The following is a 15252-nucleotide window of genomic DNA, read 5'->3' as shown; positions in this document are numbered from 1 at the left end:
TTGATGGTTCCACAATGCTTTTCTTTAAAAACTTTTAAGATGTAGAGTGCTGTCTACAGAAAAAATGCTCTGAAGATATTTCAGTTTTGTGTGTTTTCTGGTTGTATACCCATTTCCTTCAATCTTTTTTGACACTGATGTACTGTAATACACGACACTTGTGTGATAAGTGATAAGTTGAATTCTTCTAAGTTGCAGTCCAATTTTGCACACCAAGCGAGGTGGCGCAGTGGTTAGCACACTGGACTCACATTCGGGAGGACAGTGGTTCAAACCCGCATCTGACCGTCCTGATTTAGGTTTTCCATGATTTCCCTAAATCACTTTAGGCATATGCTGGGATGGTTCCCTTTGAAAAGGTCATGGCCAACTTCCTTCCCCATCCTTCCCTTATCCGATGAGACAAATGACCTTGCTGTTTGGTCCCCTCCCCCAAATCAACCAACCTATCAATCATCTAGTTTTGCACATAAATACATACAAATTATGTTCGGTTGGGACCAGAGCCAAAAAATACAGTTTATTAGCAAAATGTTAAATAAAATATGTTCAGCAATTCAACAAATTACACTGAGGTGACAGAAGTCATGGGATATCTCCTAATATTAAGTTGGACCTCCTTTTGCACTGTGTAGTACAGCGTCTCAATGTGACATGGACTCAACAAGTCGCTGGAAGTCCCCTGCAGAAATATTGAGCCATGCTGTCCCTACAGTTGTCCATAACTGCATGAGTGTTACTGCTGCAGGATTTTGTGCATGAGTTGATCTCTCAATTCTGTCACAAAAGGTTTGACCGAGATTCATGTCAGACAATCTGGGTGGCCAAATTTTTCGTTTGAATTCTCCAGAAATTTTTTCGTACCAGTCACAAACAGTTGTGGCTTGTTGACATTGCACATTGTCATCTACAAAAATTCCATTGTTGTTTGGGAACATGAAGTTCATGAATGGATGTAAGGGTCAACAAGTAGCCAAACATAGCCATTTCCAGTCAATGATCAGTCCATTACATTTAAATGCACCCCTCAGCAGTATGGAGCCACCACCAGCTTCCATAGTGCCTTTTTGACAACTTGGGTCCATTGCTTCATGGGGTCTGTCCACACTTGAATCCTACTATCTGCTCCTAACAACTGAATTTGTGTCTCATTTGACCAGGCCACAGTTTTCCAGTCATCTAGGGTCAAACCGATATGGTCACAAGCCCATGAGAGATTCTGCAGGAAATGTCATGACGTTAGCAAAGTCACACACATCAGTTGTCTGTTGCTGCCACAGCCCGAAAAGCCGAATTTCACTGCACTGTCATAGCGGGTATGTTTGTTGTAGGTCCCACATTGATTTCTGCTGTTACATCACACAGTGTTGCATGTTTGTTAGGGCTGATCACTCTATGCAAATTCCGCTGTTCCCAGTTGTTAAGAAAAGACCATTGGCCACTGTGTTGTCTGTGGTAAGTGGTAATGGCTAAAATTTCGTGTTCTTGGCACACTTTTGACACTTTGGATCTCGGAATATTGAATTTCCTAACAGTTTCTGAACTTGAATGTCCCATGTGCCTAACTCCAACTACCATTCCACCTTAAAAGTCTGTTCATTGTTTTCGTGCAACCATAATTATGTCTGCAGGCTTTTCACATGAATCACCTGAGTGCAAATGACATCTCTACCAATGCATTGCCTTTTTATACCTTGTGTACGTGATACTGCCATCATTTGTGTATGGGCATATCTCTATCCCATGACTGTTGTCACCCCTGTGTATATTATGGTACAGTGTTATGCACTCAAACAGTGTAAACTAAAGTTATTGTGATGTACAAGATTTCATAAAATCTAACAGTGCCAACTGGTGAGTCAATTGTTTTTTCTTCTCAATGAAAATTTCCTTGCAGCACGATAATAATCTTTTATTTTCTGTTTTGGAACAGAAATGTGCATTTGATTGGAGTCTGTTTTTTCCAAAATTTGTAACCATTTTTCAATTGAACTGAGGCCTTCTGTTAAGTCTGCAACCATAATTTGAGCTTCTGATCCAACTGGGTATAAAGAATCAAGTGTTTCAATGTTTTTTTCTTGGTCACATATTTCTATAAGCACATCACTTGGTCAGCTACTGATCGTGCAAATCCAGTGGTTCCTGAATTTAACAGCCTGGCAAGATCAACCACTTTTTAAATCATGTTATCAATTTGATGGAGATCTGACATTGATTCCCCCTGTGTTACAATGGAGAAGAAATGGATACAGTTTTTGCCATGCACCATTTAAAGTTTTTTTGTAAAGTTTCATTCCAAGATTGTCCAGTAATTCTCACGGCATCTGAAACTTTGAATTGCTTCCAAAAGTCTGTAACAAAGAACGCCTTGTTTGGTCTCATAGTTTCATGTAGATGCACAAGCAATTGTCTGTGTGTAGTAAGCTTTAAATGTTTCATTGACTCTCTGGTCCATTGACTGATAAAATCTGATTGTATTTAGTGGCAAAAATACAACTTTCACACATGGGTCAAAATTAATTAGATTAGTAGGAGAGTTACCAAGTGTGTTGTTGATTAAAAGTATCTGTGTAAATGGAATTTGTTTTCACCGGCAATGATGTTTGACTTCAGGTATGAAATGATGACAACCAGTCATAATAAAGGGAAGCTGTTATCCAAGCTTCAGAATTTGGCTTCCAAATCACAATAAACCAGATATAAGCGTATTTTTAAAGCTCTTGGATTTCTGAGTAATAAAATAAGAGAGGTTTTAATTTCCAGTCCTCAGTTGCATTCTCGCCAGACATTCCTGTCATTCGACCTTTGATGATTTAAAACCTGGCAAGGTTTTCTGTTCGCACATGATAAAAGTCTTTTTAGGCATCTACTTCCAGAATAGAGCAGTTTCATGTGCATTGAATATGGTTTGGCTGTTATAGCCACCTTGTATTAGTGTCTTGAGTTTCTCTGGATTGAGTGATGTAGTCTCTTTATCAGCACTTGCTATCTCTCCGCTTTCCGCAGTGCTATGCCAATTATAACTACTTTTGAATTGGCTAAACTGACCAATACTAGCTTTAAACATTTCATCTTTGGTCAACTCCCCAGCTTCTTTTTTCAGTTTCTCAAACATCAGCTTAGCTTGAGAGCTCACCATGTTCTGATCAACAGAATTAATTTTCACTCTTACTTGATTATCTTATGATAGCTTTAACATTGTTTCTATCTTACCGATAATACCATGATGTTTGCAAATGGTACTTGAATTCAAAGATTGAAAATTTTTCACATCTTCAAGGATTTTCACATTACCTTTTATAATTTTTTTGATTGTCTATTCTGGTATATTAAACTTCTTTTCCAGTTCACATATTTTAATTTTTGCCTTGAAGCCTTTGATAATATTAAGTTTACACCAAAAGATAATGATTTTCTTCTCTTGCCTCATGCAAATGAATCAATTCTGCTTAATTTGGATGACATAGTTAGAATATATCACTCGAGCCAGCTCTGTGGGTAGAGTGATTCTGCACAAAGTACCTCTGAACCTGTCATTAGCTGAACACTGTATGGATAGAGTGGGGGCAGAACTGCGCAGTGCTCATACAGATGAATTGCATGACTTTGGATTTGCAAAAAATGGGGCAGCGTAAGTCTGCATATAACTGCACCATAATATTATTGTTTTCAGCTATGAAGCTGGTTGTGTTCATTTGGAGTTTTGTGTCTGAATTAATCTATTTTAAAATATGGGGTTGGTGCATAAGTTTGTAGCATTTTCCCATAAGTTTTAATAAATACAACAGATACATGTTACAGAGACTGTATTCATCAGTAGTATATTCTCCATTGCCAATATATTCTTCAGTCTGCCAATGCTGCGGTAAATTTTCTATTCTGCAACATAGAATCGTGTGGTTTTGATGTGAAGAACTTGTCTAGCTATGTTTGGAGTGCATTTTTGTCCAGAAAGGAAATTCCTTGAAGTTTGTTTGGTAGGGAGTGGAAAAATTGAAAATCTGAGGGTGCAAGATCAGATGAATAAGGTGGGTGTGGAATGATTTCATAACTCCTGTATAGTGCTTTTGTCAATCTAGCAGGATGCAGGTGGTGTTATCATGGAGTAGCATAACTTTCACAAATTCTTCATGGTGGTTGTTCTTGGGTTGTGTCTGCAAGACATCTAAGTTGTTGAGAATAAATGTCAGCAGTGATGATTACCCCTCAGGGAAGCAATTCGTAGTATGTTGTTGCTGTTCCACCAGATGCACAGCATTATCGTTTGTGGACACACGCAGGTCTTTGTATGGGGGACTGCTACTTGACTTGGAGCATGCAGTACCCATACACCCAATATTTGAACAGTCTCCACTGCATGCAGATGTTCCATGATGGGGGAATGATCACAGTTCATCACAGTGCATCACATTTACCAATCCTTGAGTACACTGACGTGGCTCGTTGTGGATTAATGCATTTAAATGCTCTTCATTAAACTCTGAAAGTCTTCCTGAAATCCTTGTTAAAATGAGAAAACCATTTTCTTGCAGTGCCCTTTCCAAGGGCATTATCCCCATACATGGCGCAAATGTTCCTGGCTGCCTCTGCTGCTGTTACCCCTCTGTCGAACTCAAACAGAATAATATGTCAGAAATGTTCCGATTTCTGCACTTGGAATCCATTTTCTAGCATCCACAGCTCTTCTCAGTGCCCCCAAATGAAGAAATGACGGTATGTAAAGTCAAATAGCAACAGTGAGCTACAAATGAAAAATAAATAAGCTCATAGCATCCGGAACACCAACAATCAAAACAAAATTTTTACAAAGTTATTCACTAAAGTAATGGATCCAGTAGTCACAAATAAAAGTAGAAGAAACTATGCTTCCCCAAGAAAAGAACTAATAGTGCCTAAAGCTACAATAGTTTCTTGTACTTTTGTGTGTATCTGTTGGCAGTCTAAAGGATTTTGCCACCTGACCATAATTTCCTCTCTTTCATTCAAATGGTCCAGAAGAACTGTGTAGTATCATCAGATGTCCTTTTTTTGTCACCCATGGTATGTCTTAAGATGATGTGCTTTGACATCCATTACCTTAGTTTTCTGGAGGGTGAATTAAAGTTCAGAGTTTTTGGTGCAGGTCCACTGCCTTTGTCACTGCCTGAAACTGCTGTTTCATTCATAGTGTGATGATTCACACCTGAACCACAGTAAAAAATCAGCACACAGACCCTGTTGGTCTGTTTTAACATCGCACGGGCATTCTCAGAGAATTCATTTCACAATCTTCAGTCACTGTCAATGAAAGGGAGCACATTTCTTTCCCAGAACATTCTCAATGTTAATCTCCTTTCATCTGTTTCATACATCTCTAATTCCACATCACATAGTGCTATATTGCGCACTCTTGATGCCCTCAGCTGTTGTTGCAGTATCTACATCGTCGTACAGTGTAGGTTCCTTCTATGTCGTCGTACAGGGTAGGTTCCTCGTGGTGTACAGGGTAGGTTCCTCGTGGTGTGATGCCAGACTAATGAATTTCTTCATTTGGAACTTCATACTACTAATTCATATTTCCTCCCAGAAGGAAGCATTTATTGTTCTGAAATGGAGGAGTACTGAGTTTCAGTTGGAAGAACAGTGAGTTGCACCTTTGGAATAAGCACTGCGCAACAATTTGTGACCAAAACAAACTACAATTTATTTCAATAGTATCTCTCTGTCAAGTTAATACTTTTTCACTTTGCTCTTGCAACATGGCCATTGCGAACTGCTGCAGAAGAAACCAGCCTTATTACTTAATTTGGGATGTAGTGGCAGAGGCATAGCATGCAGAGACTGTGTACAAACTACTTCACTGGTATTTCAGAGCAACTGTTGCATATTGTTCTGTTAGTGAGCTTTGACTGCCTACATTGTTTGCCAGTTAGTGATTAGGGCAGGTGTAAGTAAAGTTTGAATGATATCAACAGTGTAGGAAGAGATTGCTACTTACCATAAAGGAGACACATTAAGTTGCAGACAGGCATAATTAAAAAGACACTGACATAGAGCTTTCAGCCACACCCTTCATCAGTAAACACACACACACAAACACACACACACACACACACACACACACACACACACAAAAGCAAGCACGTTTCATGCGAACACAACCACTAACTCCAGCATCTCGAGCCAGAACACAACTATCACATGGGTTGCAAGCAGCAGTCTGGAGGGAGCAGGTAAGGGAAAGGGATAGTAGTGGAAGGGTGGGGAGAGAGACAAACACTGTCAGGTGGAATGTGCAGGGGCTAGAATGCCAACAGGTGCAGGAGGTTGTGGGACAGAGAGATGGGCAAAAAGGAGCAGAAAAGAAAAGGAGCAGGAAAAGGCAGGCAGATGCATTGGCGAAGGGCTGCAAGTAAAATGGTGTGAAATGAGAATGGGGAGGAGATGATATGACAGAGGGGGTGGAAATTGTTGGGTGGAGGGTATGGGGACAGTATGTTACCATAGGTTGAGGCTGGAATAATTACGGGAACCTGAGAATGTGTTGTAAGGATAACTCCCAGCCACACAGTTGAGAAAAGCTTGTGGTGTAGGGAAGGATCCAGATGGCTTGGGTAGTAAAGCAGCAATTGAAATCAAGCATGTTATGTTCAGTTACATGTTGTGTCGCAGGGTGGTCTACTTTGCTCTTGGCCACAGTTTGGAGGTGGCCATTCATTCTGGTGAACAACTGGTTGGTAGTCATGCCAATATAAAAAGCTGTGCAATGATTGCAGCAGAGCTGGTAAATAACATGGCTGTTTTCACAACTGACCTGACCCTTGATGGTGACTGGAATGGTAAGTGCTGGGTGGGTGGGGGTTGCACCTGGCTCTTCTACAGTTGTATGATCCTTAACAGCAAGGGGCTGGGATTGGGAAAGGTATGGAGACGGACTGACATGTTGTGGATGTTGGATGGGTAACAGAACACTACTTTAGGACTCTCGGATAGGATGTCCGTCGTCTCAGGGTATGGCAATAGTTAATGAAATTTTAATTTTGCCAGTCTGCAATTTAATGTGTCCCGTTTACGGTAAGTAGCAATCTCTTTTTTCATACATCGTTGATATTCCTACCTGTAGTCTCCACTGTTTGGTTTAAGGTTTGAATGAAACTGAATTGTTTACTAAACCGCTGACCATGTTACCTCTTCATCCATTAACCGAATCATTGATTAATTCATTTAATTTGATTCCATTGAGTGTATCATAAAAGAGACTTTCCAGAAATGTGAACATGTCAAGATGTAAATTTACAGAGATCAGTACCTATGAAAACCAACTTTTGTAGGTTGTTGTAACTGTTATCTCTCTTATAAACATTTTCAGTATGTCATATCTCGCAGCTCTCAAATACTGAAGAAAAGACGTGTTTAAATGTTTAACATCAAAGCTGCTAGTAACTTACTAGCTGACTAGTCATAGCCACGTCGATCACACCAAGCCACAGATATGAAGAACTGAGATACGTTTAAGTGATGTCATAAGTAGAATCATCCACACAAAACATATCCTAAATACAAATAAGTAGCTTGTGAAAATGAGCAAAGCGTGAAACTTGTCAGCCAGTAGTTAAATAACAGTTTTGGTGTTAAGCATTTAAAAATGTCTTTTCCTCAGTGTTATTTCTCACTTTGTTCAACATTAGTTTTGTGCTCAGAAGGGTACCAGCAAAGTATTGAACATTGTGGTAGTTCATCATGTAAATACAAATATTAAAAAAATTAACACTGGGAGGATGTGCAGAGTCGATTCATGAAATTGTTTTGTGTTTCAGTGCCAACTCCTCCACAGGTTGTCCGTGCTTTCCCTAACAGCAGCTCAGATATTGTGATTGAATGGAAGCCTCCCTTACAACCCAATGGCAATGTTACTCACTACGTCATTACTGGAGGCTGGGCACAAGATGATCCAGACAATCTTGAACGGAGAAATTATTGCATGGAACGTAAGTGTTATGTGCATAGAGTAAAACACTGTAATCGAGAGAATAACACAGTATTTTAAAATCTACTGGTTGTGTATTTATGCTTTTCTTAATAGTTGTAACCATCACCAAAACAATTTAGTGAAATGCCACATCTGCAGTCACAAAGCTAACAAAGTTGCTAATAGTTTGAATTGTAACTGACTTTGCATACACTGTTACTATAAAATGACTGACATCATTGAAATATGAAGACACTGCTCAAATATTCAATAGAATTTTAGAGGGACTCTAGTTGAAAACATTTAAAAATTATAAATGGCACAAGCATGTCAGGAGATTGGGTATAATAAAAATTATTCTGATAAAATGAGGTAACAGGTATGCTCAACACCACTTTGTCCAGCAATGCTAGGCAGAATGCAATTTTTCCTTTTTTCTGTAGCACTCTGTTGATATTTTCTAAGAACAGAAGCAGGTAGTAATTATTATATTTTATTCTAGTGTGTAACTGTGTTAAGTATTTGCTGTGGAATGTATATACACTGAAGCACCAAAGAAACTGGTATAGGCATGCTTATTCAAATACAGAGATATGTAATCAGGCAGAATACAGGGCTGTGGTTGGCAATGCCTATATAAGACAAGAAGTGTCTGGTGCAGTTATTAGATTGGTTACTGCTGCTACAATGGCAGGTTATCAAGATTTAAGTGAGTATTAATGTGGTAGTACAGATGGCGTATGGATGATGGGACACAGCATCTTCGAGGTAGCAATGAGGTGGGGATTTTCCCATATGACCATTTGACAAGTGTACCATGAACATTGGGAATCCGCTAAAACATCAAATCTCTGACATCGCTGTGGCCAGAAAGAGATGGTGCAAGAATGGAACCAATGCTGATGAAAGAGAATTGTTTAGTGTGACGGAAGTGCAACCCTTTGGCAAATTGTGCAGATTTCAATACTGGGCCACCAACAAGTGACAAGGTGCGAACTGTTCAATGAAACATCATCGATACACTCAAAGAATAAATGGTGTTGAAAATATACTTGACTTCTTTGCTACAAATAATCCTGAGCAAGTAGGGAGCATCATGATGTTTTCAGGGATTAGCGACCATAAGGTTGGTGTAGTGAGACTAAATACCGTAACACCAAAAATAAACACAAAGTACATCTATTTAAAAGAGCAAATAAAAATTCTCTTGATGCCTTCTGAAGAGCTGGTATGCACTCCTTCCAATCTGACTATATAAGTATAAACCAGATGTGGTTTAAATTCAGAGAAATAGTATCAGTGGCAATTGAAAGATCTATACCATATAAACTAATAAGAGATGGTGCTGATTCCCCATGGCATGCAAAACAAGTCAGTATAGTGGTGCAGAAGAAATGAAAAAACATGCCAAATTTCAGTGAACAAGATTGGTGAAGTTTTACACAAGCTAGAAATATAGCACAAACTTCATTGCCCAATGCTTTCAATAGTTTCCACAACAGAACTATCTAGAAATCTGGCAGAAAATCTGAAGATTCTGGTTGTATGTAAAGTACACCAGTGGAAAGACACAATCGGTATTCTCATTGATCAATAACAGTGGTGGTGATATGGAGGACAGTGCTGCTAAAGCAGAGTTACTAAACAGTTTTCCAAAATTCCTTCATCAAAGAAAATGAACTAAATAGTTCTGAATTTGAATCAGGAACAACTTCCAACATAAATAACTTAGAAGTAGATTTCTTCTGTGCAGCAAAACAGCTTATAGAAGTAGATTTCTTCTGTGCAGCAAAACAGCTTAAAACACTTAATAAAGGCAAGATCTCCAGGCAAGATTGCATACTAGTCAGGTTCCTTTCTTAGTAAGCTGATACACTAGCCCCATACTTAGCAATCATATTCAACTCCTTGGTGGTTGAAAGATCCACACTTAAAGACTGGAAAGTTGTACAAGTCACAGAAATAGTGAAGAAAGAAAATAGGAGTTATCTGCTGAATCACAGATCCATATCACTAATGTTGATTTGCAGTAGGATTTTGGAACGTACACTGTGTTCGTACTGTATGGGTTACCTTAAAGAGAATTTATTGACAGACGGCCAATATGGATCCAGAAAATATCATCCTGTGAAACACAACTAGCTCTTTATTCTCATAAAGTAATGAGTGCTATGAACAGGGTATAATTTTAGATTTCCAGAAGACTTTTTAACACTGTTGCTCACAAGTGACTTCTGACCCAGTTGTGTGACTGTGGAGTATCATCTCAGTTGTACAACTGGATTCATGATTTCCTGTCAGAAAGGTTACAGTTCATAGTAACTAATGAAAAGTCATCACATAAAACAGAAGTAATAGCTGCCTTCCCCGGTGAAGTGTTAGAGGCCTTCTGCTATTCCTGATCTACATAAACGATTTAGGAGACAATTGGAGCAGTCCTAATAGATTGTTTGCAGATGATGCTATCATTTACTATCTTTAAAATCACCAGATGTTGGAAACAAATTGAAAAATGATTTAGACAAGATCTTTCTTTGGTGTGAAAAGTGGCAGTTGACTCTAAATAATGAAAAGTGTGAAGTTTCTCGCATGAGTACTAAATGGAATCTGCTAAATTTCAATTACGGGATAAAACAAGCAAATCCAAAGGCTGTAAATTCAACTAAGCAAATCCAAAGGGTGTAAATTCAACTAAGCAAATCCAAAGGCTGTAAATTCAACTAAATACTTAGGGCTTACTATTATGGATAACTTAAATTGGAATGATCACATAGATAATTTTGTGGGGACAGCAAACCAAAGACAGTGATTTATTCTCAGAACACTTAGAAAACGCAAAAGATCTACTAAGGGACTGCGCACACTACACTTGTCCATCCTCTTCTGGAGTATTGCTGCATAGTGTGGGATCCACTTCAGATAGGGGAAATAGAGGACATTGAAAAGATTCAAAGAAGGGCAGCTCGTTTTGTATTATCACAAAATTGAAGAAAGTATCACATGTACGGTACATGAATTGGTGTGGCAGTCATAAAACAAAGGCATTTTTCACTACAACAGGTATCTTCTCAAGAAATTTCAGTTACCAAATTTGTCCTTAGAATGTGAAAATATTTTGTTGGCAACTACCTGCATAGGGGAGAATGATCTTCATAATAGGATAAGAGAAATCAGAGCTCACATGGAAAGATGTACATCTTCGTTTTCCCCTTGCGCTGTTCGAGAATGGCATGGTAGAGAAACAGCTTGAAGTGGTTCGATGAACTCTTTGACAGACACTTAATTGTGAATTGCAGTGTAAACATGTATATGTAGGTGTAGTTGCAGATCTGCAAGGAATAGTGTACCACTGATCTGCTAGGAATAGCATATCACTTGCAGCCATGGAACTTGGTTTATATTGAGATCCTCACCAATATGGACTAGACATTAGCACCACACTGTGGCATGACAATTGGCTTCAAACTCTACAGGAATTGCTACTCTCAGTGAATGCAGGTCTATCTTGACCAGATTCTGAGTAAACATTGTGAAGTGAGTCGCTTGCAATGTACTTTTGGATTTAGGTTTCTCACAAAAGGCCGTTACTCAAAACTGCATATAAAGCTGCATGTCTCCAGCAGCTGAATAACCACTAAAGAAATGCAGCTTTATGTGCAGACCGAAGGCATGTAGAGCTGTCTAATGTTTTGTGATTTTTCCTGTTGCCCAATGAGGCATTTAAACTGCAGTTTGTGGAGAATGTACATCCAGGTAGAGGTGGTTCTGTAACATTTTAGGGGTCTTTTTTGTGTCATGACTTGGATGCACTCATTCAGGTTACCATGAACATAAACCACAATGTTTTCTTCAGCATTCTTGGTGACAAAGTATTGTCCCCTCTTCTTAAACTTTTTATTATGCTGTGAACACTCAGGTATTCCAAGATGACAACACCTCTATTCACAGAGTGCTGCAGACACTGTTTATCAAAGTTCTCATGTGCTGTTTGTGTCTCTTGCACCAGTTTTTATTCATAATGTAATAGTTTGCCTTTCATTACAGCTCTGGTGTTCTTGGATAAAAAGACAACATATCCACCACTACTGGAAGAAGAAGAGTCCAAGGAGGATGATGAGAATGGGGAATGTTGTACTTGCAAGGACTCTGATCAGGATATTGAAAAGATGTCACGCAAAGCGCAAGAAGCTGCAGTTCAAGCACAAATTCACTTTGAGGATTCACTGCAAAATCAGCTGTATGTCAAGAGGTAAATAGCCCCACCACCCTTTCCTGTTGCTACCTCACAGCTAAATTTATGCTTGTTGCTGTTGTTTCGAGGTGAATTAGTGATTCCAGTTTGTACAAAATGGAATAATGAACTTGACTAGGTACCTAAAAACTATCATCAGTCAGTCATGCTAAATTTTGAAATTAGATTGTCCTTGTTTTTTCAATTTTAGTCGTGTGACTGCAGGTACATGGATTTTGTGTAAATACTCTTTAGTGTCCTATCAATGAGTAAGATGGCAACAAAAAGTTATGTAATGCTGTAGAACCAAAGGTGAGATACAGAGAATGGACAGAGAAAAGATAACCAGTCAGTGTGTAGTGGAAGTACTGAGTGGTAATAAAACCCATAGAAGAGCACTGGCACACTGTATCTCACACACATATGGAAACACAGTCTTGTTTATATCTCAGTCGACTGCTTGGTACCTCAACTGTACCGTATAGTGGTTGCTGCCATTTGTGCCACTATTTGTTATTATTTTTTAATAGGTTTGTTTGTCCGCTGTCTAAGGACTTTGAGAAAGTTTGCAACCATTACGAAAGTACTTTTCATTTATTGTTGTATTAACTGAACCAAGACTTTTTCACCAGTTCACTGTGTTGCCTGTAGTCCGATCCACAAATGATGGTGGTTCGCGCATGTTGGTGCATAGACAGGGATTGCATTATTGATGATTACAAATGACAGTTGTGGTATGCCCATGCACATGCTTTCCGCTCGAAGAAATCATGTATCCTGCAGATTGTGCCTTTCACTTGCTTCTGCAGAATTTATCACCTACAACCACTATCAGCGAGGACAACTCACAACAAATGGAATAGGAATTCACTAAAGAACTCACTATGATCACTTGCATTAGTCACTGCATTAACAGCAGAGTGCTCACAGTGTTACTGAATGCTCATTGGCTTTCGGAGAATGCATGGCATACCTGCACAAAACAAGTTGCCCGCCATCATTCATGACTCCAACTATGGTGAGACCATTTGTCTGACCATTAGATGCCAGTTATACAAATTCTAATGTCACTACAGCTGTTCTGAAGACGTCAGCTTTGTGTGTCTTCTGGTTGTATGCCAATTTTCTTTAGATCTTTTTTCAACATTCATGTGCCAGGATATTTTTGATGTCAGTATCAAGTAAATTTTTTTAAAGAAGCATTTCATCCATTAGGAGTCATTCATTCTTCATATGTGACCATAAAACTGGCATTATGTATGAACTTAGATTGTGTGCTGATTTTCTAGATGGTAATTTTGTTGATCACTTCTGCTACCCTTCTTGTTTCTTTCAACTATGAGGCACAGTATTTTGATTGAGGGCTGCACAGTACATCACGGTTAAAAGTGAGGATATAACAGAGTCAGCAAAGAAAGATCCCTGACAGTCGCAGTAGGCTCGGCACAGCAGCTGTACCCCTCTAACTCAACCAATAATGTAAAGTGAGTTTCTATTATTCCTCTGTGACAATGCCTCAGTGTTGTCGCAACAGATGTCAGTTGTTTTTGCTGGAGCCATTTGTGCTTCACAGCTGAAAGCTGATGGTACACTCTACTGTAGCTACTCAGTTGTGATTTCTCTAAATAATCTACCAAGGATTCCATTGAAAGAGTAAGAAAGGGAAACCAGAGTTTACTGTCCCATTGACATTGATGTCATTAGAGATGGAGCACAAGCTCAGATTATGAAAGGATGATGAAGGAAATTGGCCATATCCTTTTCAAAGGAACCATCCTGGAGCTATGTAGGGAAATCACAGAAAACCTAAATCTGGATGGCCAGTCCTTCTGAATGTGAGTTCAGGTTTATAACCTCTACGCCACCTTGCTCAGAGATTGGTCCATATGGTTAAAATGGCTCTAAGCACTATGGGACTTAACATCTGAGGTCATCAGTCCTCTAGCCACAGAACTACTTAAACCTAACTAACCTAAGGATATCACACACATTCATGCCTGAAGCAGGATTCGAACCTGTGACCATAGCAGCTGTGCAGTTCCGGACGGAAGCATCTAGAACTGCTCAGCCACAGCGGCCGGTGCTCAGAGATTCCATTGGGCTCTGGAACCATGTTAAATATTCCGAACTATGATTTTTACCATTTCTCTCATTTATGTTTCCTCTTATCATAAAGAGAATCTGGAGTCAAGGTGTTTGAGAAGAAGATTGACAAAGAGCTAAATTTCTCATCACCTGATTAGCATATTCATCCTCTTCCCTATTCCCTTACTGAGGATGTTTTGTAAAATTTTTGATGGATTTTTCATTTATGAGTTCATACATCCATAATTAGTGCATGGTAGGTTACAAATTTAAGTTGGTTCCCTCTCTCTCTCTCTTTCTGAGTAAAGTGCACATTGGAATTTATGTTGCATCATCATAAAACTCAGTGCCTCATCTGAACTTGAAACCGAATGTCTTATGTCTTAAGTTCATGAAGTGACTCAAAGCTCTTTCTCGGCTCAGCTTCTGCTCCAGCGGTGGCAATGTGCACAAAACAAAAAAACAGTGTCATGTTAAATCAGTACAATATAAGGAAGATGCTGTAGAGTTATGTGGATAAAACTGTGAGGTGGCTGAAAGATGACTGAGGTACAATGTAGTGATCAAGTCTATAGTAAGATGATGAGGATGATGGTAACTGTTAAAGAACAAATGTATTTTTCATACTACGCCAAAAAAGAGAGAAAAAGATGCTTTTCCAGTGGTGTTAATGAAATAACACTACATTGCAGTTACTTATCGATTTTTAAGAGTTGATAATCAAGATTCTGTTGTCAGATGTTTTATTAAATACATACTTAATTCTATCTCTCTCTCTCTCTCTGCAGGCTTCCTGCTGCATCTCCTAAAACAAAAAGGTCTGTCTCTCATTGGACTTACCATTCACAGACCTCTGACATCAAAGAAAAGGATAGCCTAAAATTTCCTAGTTTACATTATGACAATGAATACTTTGGGGCTGGTCAGTCCATGCTGATACCAAGTAATGGCAATAATAGCTCAAAGAGTAAGTACACATTACTTACAG

At 38.9% G+C, this 15252-nt stretch overlaps 1 protein-coding gene across 1 annotated transcript in view; it reads left to right on the top strand.

Annotated features, from left to right (window-relative positions):
* LOC126272079 (insulin receptor) overlaps positions 1–15252 on the top strand; it is a 595694-nt gene that overhangs the window by 536039 nt on the left and 44403 nt on the right. Inside the window, exons 12-14 of the mRNA XM_049974641.1 lie at positions 7797–7967; positions 11993–12197; positions 15053–15231. Coding sequence (XP_049830598.1) covers positions 7797–7967; positions 11993–12197; positions 15053–15231 — 555 coding nt within the window. The remainder of the gene's footprint in view (positions 1–7796; positions 7968–11992; positions 12198–15052; positions 15232–15252) is intronic.

The sequence above is a fragment of the Schistocerca gregaria genome, chromosome 5 (genome assembly GCF_023897955.1).
Source record: "Schistocerca gregaria isolate iqSchGreg1 chromosome 5, iqSchGreg1.2, whole genome shotgun sequence".
Lineage (NCBI taxonomy): Eukaryota > Metazoa > Arthropoda > Insecta > Orthoptera > Acrididae > Schistocerca > Schistocerca gregaria.
This window is presented reverse-complemented; position numbering and strand designations above follow the sequence as displayed.